Genomic DNA, 27,788 nt, shown 5'->3' on the forward strand with positions numbered 1-27,788 from the left:
TTATGGGGAAACTGAGGCTCAGCGATTGCAAGGGACTGGCCCAAAGTCACTCCGAACCAGAGCTTCAACTCCGGGTTTTTGTTCCCAGATTTAGTACACCTCTTTACAAACCCAGCCTTCTTGTCCAAGGATGTCTGGACAGAGCACCCAAGAGGCGTAGGCACAGTGACCTGCAGAGGGCTCAGAGAACGTGCCAAGAGCAGTCAAGGGACCCAACTCAAGTTCTCCCTGAAACACACCCGCCAGCAAAGCAGCAGCACAGGGGACACTGAATTTCCACTTGAAAAACTCAGACTGACTGATCTGAGCTCTGAGCTCCGGCCCCTCGGGGTAGGAAACGCACAGGAGGGTGAGGAGGAGGCGGTTGTTAAAAAAGGGCTGGCGGCGGCGCGGGAAAGCGTCCCCGGCCGGAGCAGAAGGCCGGAGGAGGGGAAAGATGTGCAGCAGGTCGGGCGGGAAGGGGCTCCGTTCCGGGGTGCGGGGCTGGGCGTCCCGGGAAGGCGGGGGCCCGAGGGGCAGGGATGCCGGGGTCTGGGGGCCGGAGCGCGGCGGTTACCTTCCTCCTCGTCCTGGAAGCTGAGCAGGCTGGCCCGGGGCAGCTCTTTGTTCTCGCGCGGCCTCTTGCGCGGCTTCAGCCCGTTGCCGGGCTCCGCGCCGCCCGGGAAGCAGCCCCCGGCCTCAGCCCCGGGGCCCGGGGTCAGCGCGGAGGGCGGCGGCAGCCCCGGGCCCAGCAGCGACTCCCCCCCGGGGGCCCTGTCGCCACCGCCGGGGCCCGGCTCTTCACCGGTGCCGGGCGGCGGCAGCAACGGCGGCGGCTCCTGCTCCTCATCGCGCTCTCGCTCCTCCTCCTCCGAGTCATTCCGCTTGCGCACGTTCACTCGCCGGGCCTTTCGGAACATTCCCGCGGCCCGCACGGCGGTCCCACACTCGTTCCCACACGGCGGCCCCGGCAGCGCCGAGCTCGCGACAGCGCACGCGCGCTCTCCCGAGCTCCAGCCGGGTCCTGTCTTCCCTCCCGCTACCGCGCACCAGCGGAGCGCGCATGCGCTCGCGCTCTCGCTACTTGGAGAGGACTCTGCGCCTGTCGCGAGAACGTCAGCTTTTTGCGCTGTCCTCTGTCGGCGTGGAGGACTACTCGCACGGGACTCTGCGACTCCGGTGCTATACGACGGGTCACAAAGACGATCATAGAGACGAGAGGAAAGAGTAAGCTCTGTCGTCTCGCCGCCGATGGTGCTGCAGTGCGTCTTCCGCACTTACGCGGAGCGGTCACGCGAGGAAGCCTCCCGCCAAGCGCTGGGAGGGGCAGGTAGAGAAGAAGAAGAAGAAGGGGGGGGGGGGAGGCGGAGAGGGAGGGGGGAGGCGGAGAGGGAGGGGAGGGGGAAAGGGAGAGGGAGGAGTCAGAGGGAGAAGCCAGGTTTGGTGAGGGAAAGTGGGGGCCAGGGGGTGGGATATTCTTCTCGAAACTGTGAATCGAGGTGTGATATGGTAATTATTACTAACTCCATTGAGTGATACTTCGTATTTCTACAGCTTTGTAGACACAGAGCACTTTAAAAAACATTGAATTTATGATAAAATGGCCTGATATTTTAGCTCCCTTCTCTCTGTTACAACAGAGGCAAAAGTGTTTTAGTGTTTTCGAAAGAATGCCAAGTTTGCTAGCACTTCTATGACTAAACCCTTTCCGAAACAGGTAATTTAAGAAACAAAGGGCGGGAACGTGGACTTGCGGGGTGGGGATGGTTGTGGCCCATTTCAGACTTGCTGCACAGAGGTAGCAATCTTAACTGGCAAGGCGGGAACAGGGTACTTGACTCTGAGGTTGAGCTCACTGGCTTTCCCGTTGCATCACCAAACTTGGGGCCTTTTCCTTCACGTGTGCGTGTATATGTGAATTCATTTTCAAGTCTCAAAATTCGAAAGGTAACATGGCATTCAGTATTGTGAACCATGTCTAGAAGCCTTCCAGTTCACCTCCTGGGCGGCAGTGTTGAAAAGTTTCTCATGATCCTCCAGAGATATTCTATGAACATATAAGCAAATATGTATATTTTTATGAATTACCTTTTTTACACAGTATGTAAATAGTGCGTTTTTAGTCTAACATAAATTGGAGATCAGTTCACATCTCTGCATAAAGCACTGTCTCTTCTTTTACCCTGTGGCATAGTGATCTATTGTTGGAATGCACCATAATTTGTTTAACCAGTCCCATAAAAATTGATATTAAGGTTATTTCCAGCCTTACTATACCAATCAGTGCTACAATGAAAAGCTTTGAAAAATGGTCACATCTGTAGGATGAACTAGGATTGGAATTGCTAGATCAAAATGTGTGCATTTGTAATTTTGCTAATTCTAAATTGCTCTTTAGAAGTTGTGCCCGTTTGTGCTCCTACCAGCAAATATGACAGTGCCTGTTTGCCTAGACCATCCTGTCAAAATTTCACTTGAGATTTAAGTTCCAAGTTGAAGCAGAAGATCCCAAGCCCACCATGAATTTCTATTTCATACACATCTACCTCTTTTCTCTGGTTTTCTTTGATTGGATTTGAAATCTGCCCACCCAGGAGTGACATTCGGAAATTGGAAAGAAGATCTAGACTAAGAGCCTCCTCTGTAACATTTTCCTCCAGTTAGCAGGCAAAAGTAATAACATCTGGCTTCCCTTCTACTCGCATTACTCTAAGTTCTTATGTTCTGGCTATTCAGCATTGATTTAAGTTCTGATCCCAACAGAGTGTTTCATTGGTGAAATTGAATTCCAGTTCCTATGACAAAAGATTCAAATTGTGCCTGGTCAGCCTCCAGACACCTGAGCCAGGAGACAGATTTACAGTAACATGATTAGGGTAGAGGTAGCAAAGACAAGGTGCAGAGCAGAATATGTTAATAGCTTGGCCTAAAACTTCAAAAAGATCTTCTGCTATAAAAGTGGTGATTGAATATGGATGGAAAGGAGAACATGTGTCCTTTTAAAGCAAGCCAAGGGGCCGGCCCCGTGGCTTAGTGGTTGGGTGCCCGCGCTCCGCTGCTGGCGGCCCGGGTTCGGATCCCGGTCGCACACCGACGCACTGCTTCTCCGGCCATGCTGAGGCCGCGTCCCACATACGGCAACTGGAAGGATGTGCAGCTATGACATGCAACTATCTGCTGGGGCTTTGGGGGAAAAAATAAATAAATAAAATTATAAAGCAAGCCAAGATATTAAAAGACAACAAATGTATTTATGACTTTGACATTCTACCTATTCAGATAATTAAAAGGCAGAGTAAAACACTTAAAAGTTATCTTGCTGCCCAAGCAAGCCAAAGGTCCTTCTACTAGAGGTTAAAGGCCTTGTGGAAATTAAATTCCTGAAACTGAATTGCTTTAATTACCTCTCAGCCAGTATGTTATCCGAAACTAATTATTTGATAAAATACTTCTGTGCTTTGAGTATTAAACTAATTTGTTTATTGAATATAGTATGTTATCACTATTTAATATTGTAGTGTCTGTAGTACTCTGGGAAGACAAAGACTGCTTATATAGAACTGTTACATCAACCATTTTGTTTGAATCAATAAGTTAGTTCAGTTTTTTTTAAGAAGTCATCTTTCCAAGCAATAGTTCTGATTAGTTTTTTTTTTCCACCAAATTGTGACTTTATGTGGATTAATTGACCCATAAATTCAGACAAAATAGGCAAACCAGTTTTGTTTGCCCACTCAGTCTTAGACTCTAGTCTAGAACAGTGGTTACCAAATGCCAGTCTATGAACCTGTGAAAAGTTTTTGCTAGTCAGTGGCCAAGTGAAAATAGTAAGAACAGTCTGTTTACGTAGAGTAGCCAGATGTCCTTTCTTGGGGAAAAAGTGGTCATTTATTCTGAGATTGTCTTTCACTGTCCATGTTAAGATACTAAAATCTCTTTCCTCTTATGAAATAATGATAATAGTAGATGGCAGTGTGTTCGTTTGTTTTTAGACCCTTATTTGGCAAACTAAAAAGTAGCAAAAGCTATGAGTCCTCCTCAATTTTTTATTTTATCTAAAAATTTTATTTGGTAGGCGAAATCTAATAGTCTAGGAATCCCTGATCTAGGAATTTCCCTTTTCTTTCTAAAAGTATAACTTGATAATTCTATACCGGAAAAAAGCTGAAGACATTATTTAATTAAGTTTCCTTAGACCTTGCTTTGCTGAAGGCAGTTCTGCATCAAGTTAGAGTAAAATGGTAGCTCCCTGAGGGAAGAGATTTTATGTTTCGTTCACTGCTGTCTTCACAGCACCCATAATAGCACCTGGCACACAAGAGGCACTCAGTAAATATTTGTTGACTGAATGGTACTGGACATTATCTGTTTATTTAATTAGTGATGAATGTTTTACCCTGAGTTGACGTAAATTAACATTTTCTACAGCTTCCATCCCTTATTCTCAAAACAAGATTGCAATACATTTGTTATAAATTACTGGGTAGGTTAGTTCTTAAAGTAGTACTAGAGACCTCCCCCTCCATCTTTGGGAACTGCTTCCCATAGGGAGAAAGGCACCCCCACCCAGTGAAGACTGGACGCCTGGTTACATTGTACTGACGGGGCAAAGGGTGGGCGCCTGATCCAAGGCGGGCCAATCAGATCCTGCTAAGATTTCGCACGTGAAACAGAGAAAATGAGTCCATACTTGAGGCTCGAATTGCAATGAACTGAAAGGCCGAAGGAAAGCCATAAATTACTATGTCAATTCAGGAGCTGAGGAAACTAGTCTGTGTAGCAGGAGAGAAGAATGAAGCAGATGTGCTAGGAAGCAGAAGAGGACAGAGAGAGTACCATGTGAGATTCTGGTGGCTTCCCGGGTTCTTGTTCTCAACTCTTCTTGAAGCAGGAGAGCACTCCCCTCTGTGGGTTCCCTTAGATATCCCCAGAATCCTTAGAATAAATTTCTTTTTTGTTTTGTTGTTGTTGTCAATGATGTTTTGTTGTTTGTGTGTGTTTTCTTAAAAGTAGTTCCGGTTTATTTTCATTACTTAGACCTAAAGAACACTAGAACCAAAGAATTCTAACAAAGTAACCCAGAGTTATTTTAATTTTGTTGTAATGTTAATTTTATCCATGCAAATTATACAATTATTTGGGGAAAAAATTACCAGTTTAATAACTCTTCAGCTGTAACCTTTGTTCAGAGAGGAGCTTTCTTGCTTTTTGTTCTTTTTTTAAGATACCCATACGGATGTGTTGACTGGCATTTAAGCAGTGTGTAGAAGTGAGGAAAGCTCTTTGTCTTGCAAATATATAGTTATTGCAGGTAAAGAGAGACAAGTACCTCTATCCAGAGCTTGTGAATGGTTCTAGTTAAAAATGTTGGAAATTTCTGTTTCTAAATTCTTTGTCTCAATCTTCACATTGAGATTTAGCCATTGTATTGAATTCAGTACCATTAATCAAACCATTACCATTGATGGAATCCAGATTTAAAATATTCAGGGTTTTTATTTATTTATTTATTTTTGTGTGAGGAAGATCAGCCCTGAGCTACATCCGTGCTAATCCTCCTCTTTTTGCTGAGGAAGACCGGCTCTGAGCTAACATCTATTGCCAATCCTCCTCCTTTTTTCCGCCCAAAGCCCCAGTAGATAGTTGTATGTCATAGTTGCACATTCTTCTAGTTGCTGTATGTGGGACGTGGCCTCAGCATGGCCGGAGAAGCAGTGCATCGGTGCGCGCCCGGGATCCGAACCCGAGCCGCCAGTAGCGGAGCTCACGCACTTAACCGCTAAGCCACGGGGCTGGCCCATAAAACATTCAGGGTTTTAAAAGTTAAAAAAAAAAAAAATTTTTTTTTTGTCATATTAGTGTCCTCAGTGGAAAGCCACTCAACTTTTATGAATGTATTGGCAATTCAGCTATAATGGACTTTCCTTCATTTTCTGAAATGACAGTTTCTTCAGCAAAAAGAAAGTGAAATTTCCCTTCTCTTTGTCCAAACTTAGAGTGTCATAAAAAAAGTAAACAAAGTTTTGTTTTCTTGCATGGAAACATCGAGCTTTTTCAGTAGTTTTAAAGTACAGCTGCTGTTTAGACCAGGTAGTTCTATTATCATCCATTCATTCAACAAAATTTATTGAGCATCTGCTATATTCTAGGGATTGTGCTAGGCAATAGGAATACAAAAGAGAACAAGACAGATGTGTTCTTTCTCCTTCTAGATCTGTAGTCAGGTGGTCGAGAAAGATAATAAACAAAAATAAATTACTAATTGCAGTTAATGTTGTAACCTCCGGCCCTCTAGGACCAGTTCAACTGACCCCATCTTATCAACAGAGTGATTAAGAATTGCCTTTCAGAAAATTTGGAAAGTCATGTAGCCATGCTACATGCACAAAAGAAGAAATCTTGACCTGAAATGACCGAGGAACCAAAGATTCTCCTCCCCATGGAAACAAAGGAGTGGTACACAACCGGAACTTAAAAGTCAGACTGTTATCAGAAGCAAGAGGTCCGTCATTCAGGAAGACCCGGTGTTATAATTCCTTTCCCACCTTACCATAAATGTTTAAAACCTCATCATAAATGTTTAGAAACTTGTCATAAATGTTTAGAACCTTATCATAAATGTTTAGAACCTTATCATAAATGTTTAGAACCTTATCATAAATACTTGAAGCCCACCAATCAAAACCGGTCCCACCAGTGTTTCTGCTTCCCAGCCTGTTCTCCCTAACCTCTTAAATTTTGCCCCAAATCCTGAATTGGGGAGACAGATCTGAGGGTACAAGCCCCCTGTTTCTCCCTGCAGATTGATCTTGCAGAATAAAGCTGACTTCTCTCCCAAAAGCTGATGCTGTAATTAATTGGCTTGTTTATGCACATTGGGTAGGAGAACCCCATTTTTGTGCAGTAACAGTATTATGAAGAAATCAATAGGGTAATACATCTTAAGAACCACAGATATAAAATGATAGAAATTTTAATTTGATTCATTTGTTTTCCTATATGCCAGTAGCCATTTAAATATCTTTATCATGAGTAAATGTGTATAAAGATTTTTGGGATTGAGGCAGAACATTTTCCTTGAAGATGATCAGAATTAATAGCTCCAGGATATCTCCTTTAGTAAACTTTTCTTAGAAAATTTCATGTAAGGTGAGGAGCAGTTGAAATTATTTTATCCAATTCAGTATTTTACATCTTCTAGTGTTACTATGTGAAAGCATAATTCATAATCATAGTATCAAGATGATATTTGTATTACATTCACAATGGGCACTTTTACATCTAAGAACTATACGATCAACGCAAAAGCAAAAACAGTAATGCATCCTTTCCGAAAGTGCTCACTAATCATCTCTGTTACCTCAGTATCACTCATACACTGCCCTTCTTGGGGAAAAAAAATTAAAAGCGGATACATTATTAAAGACAAGGGTGTTACAAGTATCTCTTATGGATATAAAATGCAGAAGAATTAGTGTTTCTTTTTTCTGTGTTACTTAGTTTTACTAGAGGGCAGCAAAGTTGTACCATAAATACACAGTAACATTATAGTATGATTACTGAGAAAAGAATCAAATCAAGCTTTGAATTCCTTAAAGACTAAGTGGAGGGGCTGGCCTGGTGGTGTAGTGGTTAAGTTTGTGCACTCCACTTTGACAGCCCAGGGTTCGCGGGTTCGGATCCTGGGTGCAGATCTACACAGCGCTCATCAAGCCATGCTATAGCGGCATCCCACGTACAAAATGGAGGAAGATGGGCACAGATGTTAGCTCAGGGACAATCTTCCTCACCAAACAAACAAACAAACAAAAAAACTAAGTGGAGTTTTAAAAATAACCTTTTTCTAATTATGAAGTACTACCTGCACATTTTAGAAAATTAAAAAATGCAGAACAATACAAAGAAGAAAATAAGAATCACTTATAATCTTATTAACGTATAATTTTTTGGTGTGTTTCCTTCCAGAATTGTTTTATGAATATTCATTCATTCATTCTTAGTGGTTTCAGCGTTCCAGGGGATGACCTACTTAGTCTTAGTTCTCTCACCTCCTCACCTTTAATAATCATATCCATCACTCCACTTCAGCCTCCTACCATAATAATTGGACCTTGGACCCCCCACTCCCCCCGGGTAACTGGGGAGTTCCTGGGAGTCTTCTCCAGTCACTGCATCACCTTCAGTCTGCTTACTCTACTTCCAGTCCCATTAACCCATCACTCTTCACTGCCCATCCTCTTCCTCCTGCCTTTGTGTCCCTCCTTATCCAGGTTGGATTTCATAGGGCAAGATTATAGTCACTCTCATGCAACACATTCAGCTCTCTTCCCCACTCCCCCCTTCCTTGTTGTACTCACCCAGCAAAACCCTAGCCATGACTGAGTCAGACTGTGATCTTCTCTGTATCTGTCCCTAATTAGCTAACTTTCTTGATTTTGTCTTAAATTAACTACAGACTTCAAATGGACACTAAATACATTATTTTTTCTTTATAATGCATTATTTTAATATTCCTCTTTCTCTGAATCAGACAGATGAAGTAGCCAAGTAATACGTAAGGTTATATGGGATTTTAATAATATCAGTGAGCTCAAATGTATAGGTAGGTAGGTAGAAAGAATTTTGTACTCTCCAAACAGAGATTATTTAATAATCTACTTCATCTGTGAAACAATTATAAATATTCACTAACTTGGCTATAATAAATTTAAAAAAACCTGAACAAAGTCTTCAAAATAGAGATTTTACAGGGTGTAATATCCAACCAGAGAAAAAGTTAAATGACAAACCAAATCCAGAAAGGTGAGCAACACTTTCTAATTAAAAAAAACAACAAAACCTTAACTACTTGGGAAATAATGAACAGTCATCTAAATCTAAATCAAAGAGGAAATAAAATATACGTTATTTAAAAAATATAGAAATTAATAGATATATTGATATTTCCCTATAAAAAGATATGGTACATAGCTAAAGGGGTACTCAGAGAATAATGCATAACTTTTAAACTAAGTTCATAATTATAATAACAGAAATAAAGTATTCAACCTCAGAAATGACAACAACAAAACTCAGCAAAACAATTCAAAGAATGTGGGGAGTAGGAATATTCAAAGATAAAACTGTAGTTAATAAATTAGAAAATAATCAAATAAAAACCAAAACATAGGAATTATAAGAAAAACCCAAGCCTAATAAAGGAACTATATAAAATACACACATATCACCTACAACTTTAGATATAACCAGAGATAAGGAAGAGCCAAATTAGTTATGAGAGAATGTTATATAGAACGCAGTGACAATACGTTTGAAATTCTACAGAAAATGTATTTTCTAGCAAAATACAAATTTCACAAAACTGACTTAAGAAGAGTCTAATGGCTCTTAAACCAAAAAGCAAAGAAGCAGGAAAAATTTTTAGGTAAGAGGTAAATAGACTTTTAGTCAAAGATGTAGGAATGACCACGTGTTTTTATCAATTCTTTTTCCCATCACCTCAATGAAACAGTGACAAAGGCCTTAAAAATGTTTAAACATATGGCACTGAAGACATCATGAGAGAGACATCTGCTCATGAGGGATTTCAATGAGTTTATCCAGTACTTTTTTATTTTTTTTTAGGAAGATTAGCCCTGAGCTAACATCCATTTCCAATCCTCTTTTTGCTGAGGAAGACTGGCCCTGGGCTAACATCCGTGCCCATCTTCCTCTGCTTTATGTGGGACGCCGCCAAAGTGTGGCTTGACAAGCCGTGTGTCGTGCGCGCCTGGGATCTGAACCTGCGAACCCCGGGCCACCGAAGCAGAGCGTGCGCACTTAACCGCTGAGCCACCGGGCCGGCCCCTCAAGTACTTTTAATATGTTTCCTTGGTAAGTTTACTTTCCCATACCATGAGATTATTGCATCATGTCTTCTCAAAACCCTTCACGCTATCGCCAACTAGTGACTACAGAATTCTTTACTGAAGATAGAACCATCAGAGGGCAACACATCTGCAAACCTATTTGCATCTGTACTCCTCTTCTTTGCCTCCACTGATGTAAATGAAAACAATATCCTTCTTCCTGTCGAAGATTAATCCATCTACTTGTGCACTGTATTCTGTTCCCATAAGGACTTCACTCTTTTGGCCATCCCTCTGTCTTCTGCCTCAGCAGTTCTCTCTACTGTGTCATTCCCATTAGCACGCATACCTCCTTTAGTATGTTCCATCTTAAAACTTCCTTTGACATCTCTCTCCAGCCACTGCTCCTTTTCTCTAGTCTCCTTCACAGCCAAATTTCTCTACACATTTGTCTCCACTCACTGCTGACACTTCCTCATCTCCCGCTCATTCCTCAGACCTCTCCAATCTGACTTCTGTCCCCATAACTTTACTGAGACTCCTCTTATCAAGGTCACCAATGACTTACCTCTTGCAAATCCAGAGGACATGTGTGTGTTCATCTTTTTTGACCCATCAAGCCAACTGACCCCACTCTTCCACTTGAAACACTCTCCTCTCATTGGTGTGCTGGAGCTGGCTCTTTTGGGTTTACAAGAGCTAGTTGTGAACATCTCTTCTCAACTTTAACTTCAGTGATGTCACATTGTAGCTTGAAATTGGCCATGGTAGGAGTATTTATACTACGGAAATCAGTGAATGCCTCAAATCAGATTTCTTTTTCCTGGAGAGCTGGTTATTAAACTTTTGCTAGAACACCACTGCTTCAAAAGCACCCCGGATATGTTATTTTCTTCTTCACTAAACGCGTCAGCTCTCTAGTGGATCTCCTCTAAATGATCCCTAAATGTTCAAGTGCTTCATTGTTTGATCCTGGGCCCTCTTTTTCACTCCCTTGTTAGGTGGTGGAATTAAGTCCTGTGGCTGTAAATACTCTCGTAATAAAGATGATCTTAGGCCTGTGACCAATATGGATCAGGTAGTAAGCTGAAGCTGAATTAAGTATATTCCATTAAGCGTAAAAGTTGAATTCAATAAGTAGTCTCCTTTCAAGAAATTGCTTCTGGCTTGCCCTAAGCCCTAATAGAGGCTGAATGCCTAACCATGGGACACCAGGTGACCACGTGATCTTAGCTGCCCCAAATGAACTGAAGTTATCTGATCTACTAAAATATAAAGTTGGGCCTGCAAAACAGACCTCTATAAATGAGTGGAAGTAATATATATGTGATTGGATGCTGGCAGATCTCAAAAACACAAGCAAGTTGGAAGAGCGCCTGCTCTCCATGCTTTGTCCCTCTTAATCTACCTGTACCTCAAACCACACCTATGGCCTTTTGAGGAATTCCCTATGACCAATTGATTAAGGAAGAAAAAATTCAAGTCTAGTTCACATATGGTTCCACGTGATGTGCTGGCACCATCTAGAAGTGGGCTCTGTAGCATTACAGTCCCAATCAACATGGAGGAAGTGGTAAAGGGAATTCCTTCCAGGAGTCAGAGCATCAAGCAGTTCATCTGGTTGTCTGCTTTGCCTGGAAAGAGCATAGCTAGAAGTACAGATCTATTCTGGCTCATCAATAGTAGCCAATGGTCTGGCTGGATCACCGCTTCTCAGCAGAGGTTCCTGAGAAATTAGCCTTAATGCCCTAGGGCATCCATTGTGTGTAATAAATTAACTTTTAGGCATCTAGAATTAACTTATCTTGTATGCATCTAGGTATGTTACATCTTGGCTGGGGTGAGCAGTCAGGGACTTGGAAGGATAAGACAAGGAGGTGTGGGGAAGAGTTGTATAGATAGAGTAGGCACAAGTAGGAGAATATTTGTGTCTATGTGAATACTCCAAAGTTCTCCCATCAAAAAGGATGCTCTTGATAATCAGGTGGATAGGGTGACTCATTCTGTGGATACCAGTCTACCTCTTTCTCTAGCTATTCCAGTGCTTACACAGTGGGCTCATGAGAAAAGTAACCATCCTGTGGTGATAAGGGATGAAGGTTTTGTATGGATTCAACAACATGGACTTCTCTCACCAAGACTGATCTATTTAGTGCCCAACCTGTCAACAGCAGAGACCAATGTTGATCCCCCATTATGGAACATTCCCTGGGCGGACTAGTCAGTTTCATCATACTAGACCCTTTCCGTTATGAGGGGTGTCGCACTTTGTCCTCACTGGATAAGACAGATGCTTATTCTGTGGATTTACCTTTCCCTGTCTGTGATGGTTCATTTTATGCATCACCTTGACGGGGCTAAGGGATGCCCAGATAACTGGTAAAACATTATTTCTGGGTGTGTCTGTGAGGATGTCTCCAGAAAAGGTAAGATCACCCTCACCAATGTGGGGGGCATCATGCAATCTGTTGAGGGCCTGAGTGGGACAAAAATGTGGAGGAAGGGTGAATTCCCTCTTTCTGCTTGAGCTGGGACATCCATCTTCTCTGGCCTCTTATAGCTATTGTTTTTTCCCCAATCCAGGATCCAGTCAAGTTTGGGCATTACATTTAGTTGTCATGGCTATTTAGTCTCTTTCATTCTAGAACAGCCCATCCTTTTTTAAAAAACTTTCATGACATTGATATTTTTGAAGAGTCCAGACCAGTTTTTTTGCTTTGTTTGTTGTTTTTGTTTTTGCGGATGTCCCTCAATCTGGATTTCGATTAGATGCAGGTTTAACATTTTTGGCAAGAATGCTACACAGGTAATGTTATGTCCTTCTCAGTGTATCACATCAGGCAGCCTGTGATGCCAATTCATCCTATGTTGAGTTTGATCACTCATAAAGGTAGCTTTTATAATTAATAAGTCATCTGTAGGATGATGATACTTTTAGACTGTGTGAATATTCCTCAATATTTCATTCCATCATTTAGCATCCATTAATGATTTTGTTTAGAATTCATCATTACTATGGTATTTGCAAAATGGTGATTTTGTATTTCTATTATTCCTTTTACATTTATTGGTTGCCATTCTTCTATAAAGCAGAACTTTCTCCTCCCCTTCCCAACTTTTTTCTTTTCTTTTAGTGACGGTCCAGACTCATGGAATCTTTTTCAAATCAGTATGCTGTACTCCCTTCCTATAATTGATCATACCGATGCTCAGATGGTCCCTCACATAGCCAGTGGAATCTTTTAAGCTGGCTCCTGTATTCTTTTGCTATATCCCCATCAACTTATTAAGCTTTTCTTACTTTCTGTCACCATAAGATATTCCAGGCTCACCTTGTGTTTTTGCTGTCCTAGTCCCTAGAATGAGCCATTTTTCTTCCGGGCTCTATTTTTGGTGTTTGTTTTAATGGAGAATGGTTTTGAAAAACCAAAATTTAGGTATTGGGTGTGCTCTTTCCAGGGGTGTCATTGCTTCTTGTGCCTCTCAGTGGACAGAGCTGAGAAATACATGTCTTAAAAATCATGAGTTTGTACTAATACCTCTAGTTCTAAACCCAGGCTGCTGCTTCTCCTTCTCTCAGTGCATATTTCCTACTGTTAGGACTCTGTCTCCCAAAAACCTTCAATATATTTACTCTTTTACCCAATCCTACAATACACACAAAGTAGTCTCAGAAATTTTGTGCCAATGCTACTACCAACAATAAGCCTATGAGGTAAAGTTCATAATTTCTTTGCAGTTTTTAAAACTAATAGTGTTTTATTTCTTTCATTAAAAAAATCTTAAAATAAATGTAACGAAATGTTCATATGTGTCAATTCTGGATGATAATTATGTGAGTGTTAGTTATATTATTCATTCTTTTTAAAACTTTGTATTGAAGTATAATATGCACATATAAAAGTGCATTTATTCCAAGTGAATGGCTAAATGACTTTTTACTAGTTGACATATGTATATCTCGGGTGGGGGGATGGTTTCTCTACAGTAAATACAGAGAAGTAGAATTGTTGGCGTCTAGCTTGTGCGCATTGTAAGACATATTCCTAAACTGTACTTCAAAGTGGCTATACCAGTTTATTCTCCCACCGACACTGCATGAGAATATCTGTATGCCTATAAGCATGACAAAACTTGATACCAAGTAACTTTTTTGCCAATCTAATGGATGAAATATAAGTATCCCGTTGCATTTCTTTGAGAGGTAATCTTTTAATTCAGTTATTGGCTATTTGGGTTTCGTCTCATGTGACTTGCATGTTTAATTTCCCTGTTGTTCTACTAGCTTGTTAATCTTTTTGTTTCCCGTAATTTAAAGTTGTTTTACAGTTTCATTTTAATCTTATCTAACTTGACATTATGGTGTGTGTTAGGAGATAAGGCTGTAACTTGAAGTACTAAGCACTTGTGCCAACATCATTTGTTTATGTAAAAATAGTCTTATTGGGTTTTCCCTCTTACAAAAGTGATTATATGTTTATTCCAAATAATTTAGAAAATCAAGATACTCAGGAGGAAGAAAGTAAAAATCACTTCTAATACCATCACCCAGACACAATACTGTTATTATTTTAGTATGTATCCTTCTAATCTTTTTTTGCTTCAAGCACCATTTATTGAATTACTTTCCCTTTTCCCGTAGATTTGTGACTTTACTCTTAACGTGTAGTAATTTTAAAAAATCTGGGGTCCATTTCTGAGCTGTCCTTACTGCTTTATTTATTTGTCTCTGTGTTGCTGTGCCTGTGTTGTGTAAATGGGTAAGGCTTTATAATACGTTCTACTCTCTGTAGAGCCAGCTCCCCACATTGCTTTCCTAGAGTCTAGATTTCTGTACATGACTTGTGTGTCATTCTTTTTTTTTTTTAAAGATTTTATTTATTTATTTTTCCCCCCAAAGCCCCGGTAGACAGTTGTATGTCGTAGTTGCACATCCTTCTAGTTGCTGTATGTGGACGCGGCCTCAGCATGGCCGGAGAAGCGGTGCGTCGGTGCGCGCCCGGGATCCGAACCCGGGCCGCCAGCAGCGGAGCGCGCGCACTTAACCACTAAGCCACGGGGCCGGCCCTTGTGTGTGATTCTGAGTTGTGACCAGGGACTCTGGTTAAATTTAAAATGCATTAAACATTTGACTAGAGAACAGCCTCAGCATAAAACAAAAAGGCCTCCTCACACTGTTTTTCCTGAACAAATCAAGTTACATTTACAAATGTCCTCCTGTAAATTCTGCAGAAAGAGAGATCCTGAAGTTATCAGTGAGCAAGTCTGGGAAATGAAAATTGATTGTCCAACTCCCCTTTTTATTTTAATGTGCGTCAAATGCTATTAATAGCTTTTCTCCATGCCTTTGTTCCTTCCTTCCTTTCAGGGGGCTTTCAGAGGTTCACTCAAGAGTTTTAACCCCTAACTCGTTTTTCTCATATGGCCTTAAATTCCTCAACACACCCATCTCCTACCTGAAGGGCTTTCAGAATTGTGACTCCTAATGCTGAAGAGTGGGCTACTGCTTGCCAAGTGAGGGAAAATTTCCTAAAATTCCCACCTCTAGTGCTGGCAAGTGAGGAAATTAGGCATTTCAATACTGCAAGTGACCCTCTACACCCTGAAGTCACTGTCTTCACTCAGTTCCCAGATCTGGTAGATTTCTTTCTACCAGAATCAGTGGGGTGCTGGGGTGGACTTGTACTGGCTCATGAGAGCTGATTGTTAAATTTTCAGGAATTTTGCAAGCTGGTTGTTAAATACAGTCATTATTAAAAATTAAATTACATAAACTTACAATGAAATAAATTAAATACAAACAAAGATAATGAATCCTCAACATCATCACTTCTTAATTATTCTACTACATTTTATTATTATTTATGCTCTTGAGATTATTTGTGCCTATTGTATCTGTAGTGTAGAAATGCTGTATAATGATGGCCTACTGTGCATCTTTTGTCAACTCTGTGTTCAACGACTTCTCTTGGTAGCTTGAAATTGGTTATGGTGACGGTATTTACACCACTGAAATTGGAGAACACTATATATCAGAGTTTGATTAATTGTTTTGTTGAGTATGATGAAGAAAATGTTAACAATGCAAGTTAAACTTAAAAGTATATCACGTCTCTAGCCCTTACATTGTGAATAGTACCCCAAATTGAGGAAATATTCCTCTAGTGTTTGAAAACTATTATTTGATTCAACAAAGAAGTTGCTTACATCATTGACTAACAAGTGACATTCCCACATACATCTTTGTTGTTTAACTTTCCTCTTACTCCTAACGTAAGTGAAAATGTCAACCAACATTTATGCCAGAACTATACTTGCTCATGCTCATCAATTGCAACCCAAGGTTGGCTTTGGATACAGGAGTTTGGCAAAAATGAACTAAAGTGTTCTTTGAGAATTAATTGTTTAGATAGACTTTATAACAGAGTATTATGTATTTTATTATTATTTGTAAATTGTGTGCTACACTTTCTTTATATCAGTAAAATTTGTGATAAACTTATGTACATATCTATAAATTTATATCTATCTATCTCTCTCTATATTTTTTGGAATGCTGATAGTTAAACTTTTACCAGCACACCACTGATCAGAGGTGACAAATGACTACCCCAGGCTAGATGGGGTCCACTGACATGGTTTGTTTGACCCATACAGTGTTAGTTAAAGCATCAAACAAACAAAAACTGGAATATGCGTCAACATTTACAAATTGTGAGATTTCATACAAAAACCTGTAATTCCTAATTCTCTTGAAGGATCTGATCTGGCCCCATTGTATTCTCCCATGGAAACACTCAGCCAGGGCTGGGCTCCTGTGGATCCCTCAGATGGGGCATGCACTCTTACTTTGCCACTATCCCCACCACTCCCAATTGTCCCCCTAACCCTGTGGCTGAGCATGAAATGCCACTTCCCCCCATATATGTGCTGTGGATTTTCTCTGCTTCTTATTTATCCTCTGGCATTTTCAGTCCAGAAATGTGGCAACCTCAGGCTTGATTTATAACTAAATTAACTTTCCTTTTCTATTGATTTAAGTCTCATTGACCCACAATTATTTCTTATAAGAATCACTTAAAACAGGGACTGGCCTAGTGGCATAGTGGTTAAGTTTGTGGGCTCTCCTTCAGTGGCCTGGGGTTCACAGGTTCGGATCCTGGGCACGGACCTATGCACCACTTGTCAAGCCATGCTGTGGCAGGCATCCCACGTATGAAATGGAGGAAGATGGGCACAGATGTTAGTTCAGGACTAATCTTCCTCAGCAAAAAAGAGGAAAGTTTGGGAATGGATGTTAGCCCAGGGCCAATCTTCCTCACCAAAAAAAAAAAAAAGAATCACTTAAAACACTAAATCACTTAAAAGTGTATGTGAAAGGGCTTTGAAACTATTAAAAGCCACCAAATGGAAGATATGCACAATAAGATGCCCATACTTTCTAACATCATTAATTTTATACTTTATTAATAAAAATCCATTAAAATGTAATTTGTTGCATTTCATTAACTAGTGACAATAAATATATTTATTCCTAATCTTTTCACTTATATTCTTCTTGCCTTCCTTTCTCCTTCTTTTTTTTTCCCCTTCTTTGTCTTTTTCTATCACTAATCTTACCTCTCAAGTACAATGTCAGTAATGAGGTCATTACATTTTTCTATTAAAATTATACTTTGATCTTAGTTTTGGCCTAATTTAAGCACTGACATTATGGACTCCTGCTAATTAGCTCGAATGGCCAAATCCCCCACCAATTAAGCAAATGTAGACATTTCAGGTTATTTCAGTTATTCTATGTTACAGTTAAGAGAAAAATGTGATGAATGTGGTCCAAAGTCATCAACCCTAAGACATCCTGTTATTTTGTAATAAAACTATTTCTTATTGTGGTATCACAAATGCAATAGTCTTTCAACTTCTTTGCACTCTGAGTTTAGACATTTGTACCATAATTACCATGGATTCTTTATATTCCACTTCAACGGTGAGTTAGGTCTCTAGGGAAAATTTTCTTTGTGCAATGATGAGTCAGTTTATTTAAAAAAAACCAATATGTTGCCTCAGTTCCTTGTATCGACACACATAAAAACCATTTTGTGTTAACTATGTCATGCAAAGTGTCTTCATGTTACAGTCTGAAACTTCTAAATGGACTGAGTCGTAAAAGTTCTTTGTTATTTTTATCAGTAACATGACTTTTACCCACTGGAATAATGTTTTATGAGTGGTTATTAGATTCCCAGGCTAGCCTCTAATGTAGTTAAACATACTTCTAAAGGTATTAATCTAAGTTCTGATTTCTGGAGCAAGAGGAAGACGAGGAGGAGAAAGTCGATGAAGAAAATGAGAAGAGAAAGGGGGAAGTGATGCTTCAAGGACAAAGATAGAAGGAGGCAAAGAAGAAGGAAAGGAAAGAGAAGGGCAAAAAGAGGAAACTTTCCCAGGGTTTAGGCCTTGCTCTAAGCAAAAATTTGAGGTATATGCAATGGTTTTTGTGACCTGTAATTTTCATTTCTGTATCCCCCTCCTTGGAACCCTGGTGCCTTCATTGGGTCCTAAGGCCCCACCCTATCCCAGCCTGTTCTACCTCCAAGCTTCAAACCTTCCTCCCTCCCCCTCCACAAACACACTCAAGAAACTCCCCTTTCTCAATGTATCTGTTCTTAGTAAGATACTTGGAAAATGTCACTCTAAGAGAACCTAATCATTTTGTGGAGTTTATAGTCCCCAAATCTCTGAAGTCTATCATTCTCTACTTAGAATTCCAGGCAATGTAACAAAATGAAGCAGAAAAACATTAAGGAAGTGTTTTGTAGGAAGATACCTTTCTGGGAGCTCATCCTCTCTGCTGAGCTCCACTAAGCAGTCCCTGGTGTGCCCTGCTTTCTCCATTTCTGATCTGACATTTCTCCACAGACCCCCAGTTACAAGGACCTAGCCTCCAGCTGGCCCTCAAGACATATTTCTGGACTGGACAAGTTGGTTTTTTGGTTTCTTTTTATTTTGTTTTTCAAAACAGTTCCCGTGGTTGGCTGCAGAATGGAGCAGGGAGGGCTGGTTATGTGTGTGTGCGTGGCTCTATGAATATGTGAATTTGCGAATGGGGGCTTGGGGGAGGCAAAGTTGTGGATAGGGATACCCATGGCCTTATTCCCAGATTCCTTGTTCAAATTATCCATAGTTTGCAAAATTCATGGTGGTTGGACACAGTTACGATGTTAGTAAATGACTGTGACAACGTAGCTTCTGTTGCTTAGAAATGGGAAGGTTTTAAAGTAAGAAAAATGAGGGAAGTTATTGGCAATGCTGGCAACATTTTCAATACTATATGATTTTAAGGATGATTCCCTGTTGAAAAGGGCCATATCTAAGAAGGAGATATACATACATGCTTGCCAGCCTTTGTGTAACAACATGGGCTTCTCTCTGGGTGCGCTCTCCCCACCATCGTGGATGAGTAAGCTCTGCTCTGGGGAGGGACGCTTGGCCTCGGTGCTGACGCGAAGCCTCTTCAGCCCGCAAATAGCCAGGTATTCAGTAGGGAGAGTGTTTGTACTGCACAGAGACAGCTTCAGGTCCCGGACCTGCGTGAAGTTCAACAGGAGGCCCAGTGCTGATGTGTCTGTGAACCAGATGGTCAGACGGCCATTGTAGCTGGTTCGCTCTACTGCAAAAGGCAGGACGGTTTTACAGCTGCACATCAGGTTGGCCAAACTGTAATCACAGTCCCGGATGTCTGCAGAGCAGCTGCAGTTCCGAATGGTGTTCTCCTTTGTGAAAATGAGCGTGCTGTTCTTCTGACCTCTCGTGAAGCAGCCGAGTACAAAGATGCCCAGTGCACTGATTAGAAAGGGGCTGTGCCCAGAGGGCGGAGCCATCCTTGTCTCAGCCTGGGCCGCGGTGCTCATGTTTGCCCTTTGTGAGCCAGGTCATTGGAACTCACCTGAAAGAAAATATGCAGCTTCGTTATCACAGCCTCTCATTAGAAATATGCAGCTTATGGAAAAGGAGCACCCTAAATAACCCACTGTACACTTTTCTCTCTTGCAGTTCTAACAAAGGCGAGCAATGCTTGGAGCCCAAGCATGGGGAATGCGCTTCTCAGAGCCTCCTGAGAGGCAGCAGCCCATCACCTAAACTCTGCTCATCCGAGACATAAAACTCCCCGTGATGTCTGGTGATAGCGAGACTAGCATAACACGCCAACAAGCGACCAAGAGCGGACGCCAGAGAGGAGACCTCGCGCATCCTGTCTCCAGGCAGGGATGTGGGGTGATTTGACTGTGCACATCCTTCAACCTCCTGTTGCTTGTGCTGGTACCTGTCAAACCCCGAAACAGGCACACTCCCTCCTCCCCCTCAGTATCTGACGTCCTGGAATTCAGGAGACAAGCAGTTCCTTGTTGGATTCAGCTACCCAAGCGCTGCCTAAATATGCCTATTAAAAAACATAGCATGAATGCCAGCGAAACATGTAGTTAATGGCAAACTTTAAGTTCTAACTGGACAAATATGTGCCCCTCGACCATATTAATCTGTTTATGGGTCCAGTCATACTTTTCCTGGCCTCCTAGAAATGTAAATATTAGTATTTTACATCTGTTAATGGACAATGAAAAGACTAGTCACATACCAATTAATCACAATGATCCTGGTTTATTTACTCCTTTCCTAGAAAAAATCTTATGAATTGATTTTATCAAATAATTTATTTTAGGGCTCCAAAACAAAGCAATATATAAACACTGCTAAATGATCTAAATAAGGTAGGAATGCATGCGTAGTTTAAAGAGCAACACCAATGTCCAATTTGGGGGAAAATGCCTTACAGTGCCTGGCATATAATAGATATATGGTCTTCTTTTATGGTGTGATTGGAGTAAGATACACGTTATGAAATAGGGCACCAGATTTCAGTTTTGCGAAAATAATTAAATTTCCTCCAAGTTACCTAATGACTGAAGAGAGAGACCAAAAGATGCAATTCAGTTCATCTGTATTTACGGAGCACCATGGGTATGGTAATGAGACCGCTGACTAGGAGAGTCCAGAGCTAGTGACAGGGCCCCCATGGGAAGGGCTGGGAGGAGAGATGGTCAGTCTGGGGAGTTAAATATGTGTCCAAAGAGGATGGCAACAGCAGGAAAGAGGCTGGGCAGACACGCAACACGTAGGGAGCAAGGTGAAGCCAGGAGGTGGCAAAGCAAGACAATGAGAAATCCAAGGGAGGCTGAGCCAAGAATGCCAGGGTCAGGAGGACAAGCAGGCAGCACAGCCTATCAGCAGGCGCTGGAGTGCAGGGGGATTCAAAATAAGCTTAGTTCAGTAAACTTGAACAGAAGGTGGGACATTGGTTCACAGCAACCGTAACTTCATTCATTCATTCATTCAACAAATGCTTACTGGGAGTTTACTAGGTGGCAGGCACTTTGCTAGCCCCGGGGATTCTGCCCAGAGTAAGACAGTGAGCTTCTGGAGCTTACATTCTAATGGACTTGATTCTGCTTCCAGAGGCCGAGGCAGGCCAGGCGTGCATGTGAGGACCAAGGGGCTACAGCAGTGGGGGCGGGTAGCGGGGGAGAGAGAAGAGGCAGGAGTGAGGTGGGGCCCAGCACGGGCTATGTGCCAAGGCCAAGCAGAAGAAACAGAAAGGAACAAGACCTGGACGCTGCGTTTCAGGGGCTTTTATGCAAAAGAGAAGACAAATGAGGCTGAACTGAGAAGGGCTCTACTGAACATACGGACGGTTATAGGAAGATAGCAGAGAGATAGATTCAAGTCCACTTGGGGGACTGGATAAGGCGCTTTATAGTGTTTTGTGTTTATTTTGAAGTCGGCACAGGATTTTCTTAAAGAATTTACTCATCGGTTCATTTTGTAATAAAAGGAAGGGCTTCGAGAAATGTGTAGAGCCAGAATTCTCCCTGAATGAGAAGCTTAACAGTTTTAAATCGTTTTAGAGTGTAGTGGAGACTACCCCACTTAGTAAGGAACAGTGAATAATTTATTCATTACAAGATAATTTTATCAGCCGTCCCAGATTCCACTGGAGGTTTCTAGGACTTTATGTCCCAGGGACCCTGTCATCCCAGAACTAGGAATGCTGTTGTCGATACCGTTGGCCTGCTCTGATCCCAGCCTTAAAAGGAAAGAGAGTGAAGAGAATCTATACAGCAGCCTGGAATCTGGTGAGAAAAGTGTCTACCTCGTTCTTCAGGTGCTGATATGGTTCAGAGGCACGCCTGGAGGAAGAAACAGGGTAGGAAGGGAAAAAGACATTGATTTCCGGAACAAGTGGGGCTGGAAGTCCCCAAAGGGATTTGCGAGCAATTTCCCGGCAGTCAAGCCCTGGCTGGACCTCACGGTGGCCCCTGCCTTCTGGACATCACGGAACCCAAAGGCCAGAACAAGGAGGCGAGATGCAGGAAGCCTCATGAAGGGGTACAGAGTGGGACTAATATCCCTGGTAAGCAGTTTATGGGGTTACCACAAAGATGCCTGTTGGACATTTTCCTCCTTCAGTTTTACCATGAATTTCTTTTTTTAGATTTGTTGAACATGGATTGTGAACACCCTAATCTCACTATGTATTTACTCATTTGCAGGCAGATTCCAGCAGAGCATAAGCAGAATGGGCACAAATATATCACAGTGCCCTGCCCCTTGCTATGCCTCTGCCCATAGTCGAGTTGTACTGTTGGGAAAGAGACTTTTTTCTCTGGGGGTTGCTCAGCTTGTAGAAGGGAAATATGGATCTACTGGTGACTGTCTTGTCTCCAGAAGAGGTGAGCTTGTCTGAGAATGAAGCCAACACAGAGAAAGACAGAGACAAGAAATGGAGAGACATTCCTAACCACCTTTTTTGAGCACCTGGATCAAGCCATACCTGACATTCTTTTTTGATTTTTTTTAAATATGTGAGCCAAGTTTTTTTTTCCTACTCAAGCCAATCTGAATTGGATTTCTATAACAAGCAGTTAAAAGAGTCTTGGTACACTGACATTTGGTAAACTATGTTTTTTTTCATTCATTCAATAGACATTTGTTGAGTCCTTGCTATGTGTTAGGCACTGTGCTGGAAACTGAGAATATAGAGCCCATAAGAGCTCCCTCAAGGGGTTACACCTCAGTGGAAGAGACACTCGAACCAGTAATCACAGTGCAGTGTGATAATCAAATAGTAACAATTTGTATGGGGTGTTAAGTCTGCACCTGACTTTGTCTGGGAGTGGAAGATGTCATGATAAGCTTATGGAGGAGGTAATATCTGATTAGGGGAATGTTTTTTGAGTGGGGAAAAGAAAAGGAAAATTACCTATGTAATTAGTATAGGGTGACCAGCGTGTGAAAAATCCAAAAGTAGGACAGAGAGATTGACAGGCTATGGGGATGGCAGGGGTGGCAGTGGGAGGGGGGAGTCGAGGGGTCCTGTTCGGCTAGGACTCTCTAACTTGCGCTGACTCATCATTTTCTCGCATCCCAGCATTTTGTGTGCTCCATCATTGAGACTTGCCTCCTGTGTCCAAATATGAGCCCCCTCCCCACCCCTACTACGGGTGGAAGCATAGCAAGGGGCAGGGGCAGTGTGATGTATTTGTGCCCATTCTGCTCATGCCACGCTGGAATCTGTGCATAAAGGAATAAATACATAGTGAAATTAGGGTAAAGGTCCATTGTCCATTCCTCCCTTACATTACGGTCTAATGCCATTAAGGGGTGGGGGTGGGAGACTGTGCTCTGCTCCACACAGTTGTTCAGGGACTCAAGCTTTCGTCTATAGTTCTACCATCTTCTAGGGCTCTTGAGTCCTCCATAGGATTTTCTGTCCACATTTCATTGGCCAGAACTCAGCCGCATGGCACCATGTCACTGCAAGAAGCTTGGAAATGAAGTCCAGCACTGTGCCAAGGGAGGAGAGGAGAACGTGCATATCGGTGGGCACTAGAAGTTCCTGACATACCTAGGTTGTAAGACATAATAAATGGCTTTGTACAACCATGACAAAAGCTCAGGTGGTATCAATCCACCTACATTTTTCAGATAAGATGCTGAAAACCGTATATGATCATTGAATCTTTGAGACTTTAACTCACTGAAAACGTTTAAGAACCAGAGCTACTATTCCGAATCAGTTCAAATATTATTTTTTTACTGCAGCCGAAGAAATCTCGATGGCAATTAGTACTAGCAAAGACTTCTGAATTGAGCAGATACGGACATCAGTTACTTCAAAACAAATTCCACACAGATTCCTTCTCAATCTAGGATTACACCCAACATTTAGATAATGTTTATACTTGGCTCCAAAAGGAATGTTTCAAACTGAACTAGTTCTGTTTATAAGAAGATATTACTAGTAAGGAGATACTGTGTCAGTGGGAGGATAGCATTTGGACCATTTGCCCAAAACAGACTTGAAATGTTATGAATAATGATGTTTTGAACTCTAGTCTTAACACAAAAGACAAAAAAAATACAGTAGTATTCTCCAAATCCTTATAGCAATTAAAAATTGAGCGATTTAAAATTTTAATTCAGAAGTGAGTTTAATTTGAAATTAGAAGTGATTTTATTTTAAGACTGGAAAGGCACTTAGGGAAAAGACTCAATTGAAGAAACTGGAGAAATAAGAGGACCACAAACGGATGAGATGCTCCGGCAAGAAGCTGAAATACAAATCTGAGCTGCAGCACTGAGAAGAAAGGCAGAAAAAAGCCAGTGTCTGGCACCCCAAGAAACCCGCTTTGCAGCGAGGATGTGGGGAGCTAGGCAAGGATGCCTCTAAAAAGTGCAATCCACCAAGTTTGTCCCCGCAAAAATCCTTGAAGATTCTGAGGAAGTGAAAATGAGAGACGTTCCAGGAAAGGAGACAGTTTGGAATCTTGGGTATGTCCTAAAAATGAGACATATAGTGCACTCTTGGAGTGTATTTTATCAAAAGGGAGCCTGGCGCTTGCTAACGCTGGGAGCAGTAAGATGGCCTCGCTCACCCTGGGGGTCTAATGACTTGCCCAAGGAACTTAGCATGGAATCTGGGAACAAATTACTAGGTGACTAATTATAAGGCAATGTGATTGGTGCGTGCTTATTAAAGACACAGATCAAGTGTTGGGCACGAAGAAATGGGAAAGTCTCCCAAAGGGGGTGCTGTTTGGGCTACGCAGAGAAATGGTTGGGGTGAGGAAGGTGAGGCACTGCAGGGAGGGTCACTTGAGCAAAATCTCAGACACTAGAGTACTTGGTGTGTCCTGGGTGCCCATGAGGCTGGGAGCATAGGCAGGGCAGGATCAGATGGGACCTTGCAGGCCGAGCTAAGGGGTTTGGTCTCCAAACTCTTCTGATCTTCACTCTGTCAATAAAACCTTTAAAAACCCTCCCCAATAGATGTAATTTTTTGTTTATAAAGGTATTATAAATATCATACTTTTATATTATCTACATTGTAAACAATACACAAAGAGAATTTTTAAAAATTTGAAGTGAAAAATAAAAATGAAAGTTTGAGTATTTTCAGCTCTACCCCACTGGCTTGGCTTGTGCACTCCCTGAAAGAGGCAAAAATGAGGCGCTGAAGGTTGTAAGCAGGGGAGATCTGCCTGAATCCCTTGGAAGGAACGGGTGGTGTAGGAAGCGGGAGATCCCAAATGGGCAGCAATGGAAAGCATCCGTTGTTTCATTCTTAGCATCCCAACACGCCTTGTCTGGGACTCCACTCCTGAAGCCATCCATCCTACCCCCTGACAGCCGCGAGAAAGGCACAGTTCATTTTCTCAGACTCAAGAGGCTCTTGGTGGTTTCGTTAGACTGGCTGCAAGACCACCTGCTAATAAGACTAGCTATGGGCAAGATTACGAAGTCAGTGCAGTATCTTTCCCATGCCCAGGGTCCCTTTGCTGTGCCTTCATCTTAGTTCCTCGGTCATCCCTTCATCCACTCTTTCTAGATGCCTGGGACTAAAAGCCCACTCTCATATAGAAGTCTAATATCACTTGGTTAAACCTTAATACGGATTTAAATAAACATTCTCGCCCAAGGGTATTTGCATTTTAAACCTTATCCCTACCTTGTCCGGTGTTAGAGGGATGGCAGGGATTAAATTGGAAGGATGGGAGAAGTGAGGGGTGAAGACTGCTCTCCAGGACTCCAGCATTGAGTGGCTACCTGTTCTCAGGTCCAGTTCCCATCTGTCCATGGCTGTGCAATCACCCATCCCACATAGACCAAGGGTGAAATGTTGGCTACTCTTTATTACGTAGATGAGATGCTCATGGAGACGCTGTCTGAAGGTTTTAGGTGTAGAACCTTGAGAAACTCTTTGAGAAAAAGAATTTCTAGCATTTTCCTTTTCTTTGGCTCTGGTCCATGAATGCTCTGCAGGAGGTAGGTTAGAGATAAACACTATGGAGGATGATATTTAAAAGAGGAATGATATCCTTGTTTAATATTTCAAAGCCTATAACGTTGAAAGTTAAGTTACTTTGGGTCTCTCCCCAATGTTTTCTTACTGTGATAAGTGTTGTCTTTTCTTTCTTCTTCACATTCCACAACAGCACACCCCCCATTCCCGGTACGAGCCACTGAATTTTCACATGCCCTTACTAGTATCTAATTCTGAAGCCACAGCCTTGTGCAGTCTCTCTTGATGAAGATCACGTCCCTTTCATTGAGGTTTGCATCGTTCTTTGTGAGATGCAGGAAACTGGGCTCACGGTGATTTGGATACGGTCAGTATCATATTTGATTTATATAGTAGGACCTAAACTATGTGCTATCATCTGATTTATTTCCTCAACTAGAAAAAGAGGAAGTAAAAGTCCATGTCTGCATAAGTTGGAATTTAGGCAAAATTAGCTTCAAGCATGCAATTCGGGTCTTATGAGGACACATTTTAAACTATTTTTGTGACTGTTCATATTCAACTCATTGTACACTGTTGGGTCAGTTAGAGAGCCCTTCCGAGTCATTTCTCTCAGTATGGCATGGGGATGATAATATCTACCATGCTAGGTTATAATAAGAGTAAAGCAGGATGCATGTGGTAATATGGATAGTCTATTAGTGCTATTCATAAGTACTATTACTACTACTCATAAGTGTACTATAAGATATATAATATTATAGCACTATTCATAAACTGTGATATTTTGTAATGTCAGAATTATAGTGATAATAGAAATATATTAGCATACCCTATCAGGGCATTCCAAAAGCCTCCCCAAAGAAATCTAACTGGTTCATTTAATGCACTACTTGCATCGAAAACATTTGAATAGAGAACAGGCTCAACATAAAACAAAAAGATCTCTTTGCATCATTTTTCTTGTAACAAACAAATCCGATTTACAAATGTTCTTCTGTAAATTCTGGGGAATGAGAGGCCTTGAAATTATTAGTGAGCAAATCTGGTAAATGGAAACAAATGTCCAATTCCCATTTCTATTAATTTAAATGTGTATAAAATGTTTAAAGGAACAGCAGGAGTATGGGCTACGGTCAGAACACTTTCTTTCTGGTTTCTTAGTGTGCCTCCTAGATGCTGTGGTGGGCTGAATAATGGCCCCTACAGATTTCCATGTCCTAATCCCTAGAACATGTGAATGTCATCTTACAAAGCAAAAGGGGCTTTGCAGATGTGATTAAGTTACGGATCTGGAAATGGGGAGATTATCTTGGATTTTCTGGATATGCCCAATGTAATCATAAGGGTCCTTCTCAGAGGGCTACAGGAGGAGACAGAGAAGAAAAAGGCAGTGTGACAACGGAAGCAGAGATTGGAGTGATGCGACCACAAGCCACAGAATGTCAGCAGCCTCTAGAAGCTTGCAGAGGCAAGGAACGGATTGTCCCCTGGAGTCTCCAGAAGGAACCAGCCCTGCTGACACCTTGACTTTAACCCAGTCAGATTGATTTTGGATTTCTGACATCCAGAAATGTAAGAGAATAAATCTATGTTATTTT

General features: G+C 41.7%; 2 protein-coding genes and 1 long non-coding RNA gene across 4 annotated transcripts in view; 1 reads left to right on the forward strand and 2 right to left on the reverse strand.

Annotated features, from left to right (window-relative positions):
• The window catches only part of PAXBP1 (PAX3 and PAX7 binding protein 1), a 33,245-nt gene extending 32,253 nt beyond the window's left edge, over positions 1-992 (reverse strand). The window contains exon 1 of the mRNA XM_058523023.1: positions 557-992. Coding sequence (XP_058379006.1) covers positions 557-899 — 343 coding nt within the window. The 5' untranslated portion in view covers positions 900-992. The remainder of the gene's footprint in view (positions 1-556) is intronic.
• Positions 984-27,788, forward strand: LOC131392830 (uncharacterized). 2 transcript variants are annotated; one of them, XR_009215792.1, is made up of 4 exons: positions 984-1,309; positions 19,881-22,296; positions 23,988-26,554; positions 27,547-27,788. It is a non-coding gene; the product is annotated as an uncharacterized LOC131392830 (long non-coding RNA). The 2 variants fall into 2 exon arrangements; XR_009215791.1 differs by having other exon boundaries at positions 23,988-27,788.
• On the reverse strand, positions 19,049-19,720 carry C27H21orf62 (chromosome 27 C21orf62 homolog). Its single transcript, XM_058523024.1, has one exon. It carries the CDS (start codon positions 19,706-19,708, stop codon positions 19,049-19,051), a length of 660 nt encoding a protein of 219 aa, XP_058379007.1. The 5' UTR covers positions 19,709-19,720.

The sequence above is a fragment of the Diceros bicornis genome, chromosome 27, assembly GCF_020826845.1.
Source record: "Diceros bicornis minor isolate mBicDic1 chromosome 27, mDicBic1.mat.cur, whole genome shotgun sequence".
NCBI lineage: Eukaryota > Metazoa > Chordata > Mammalia > Perissodactyla > Rhinocerotidae > Diceros > Diceros bicornis.

What these genes read in the sequence shown, in the direction of transcription:
- C27H21orf62 (XM_058523024.1), bottom strand. Translation starts at nt 19,708, where the DNA reads ATGGCTCCGCCCTCTGGGCACAGCCCCTTTCTAATCAGTGCACTGGGC.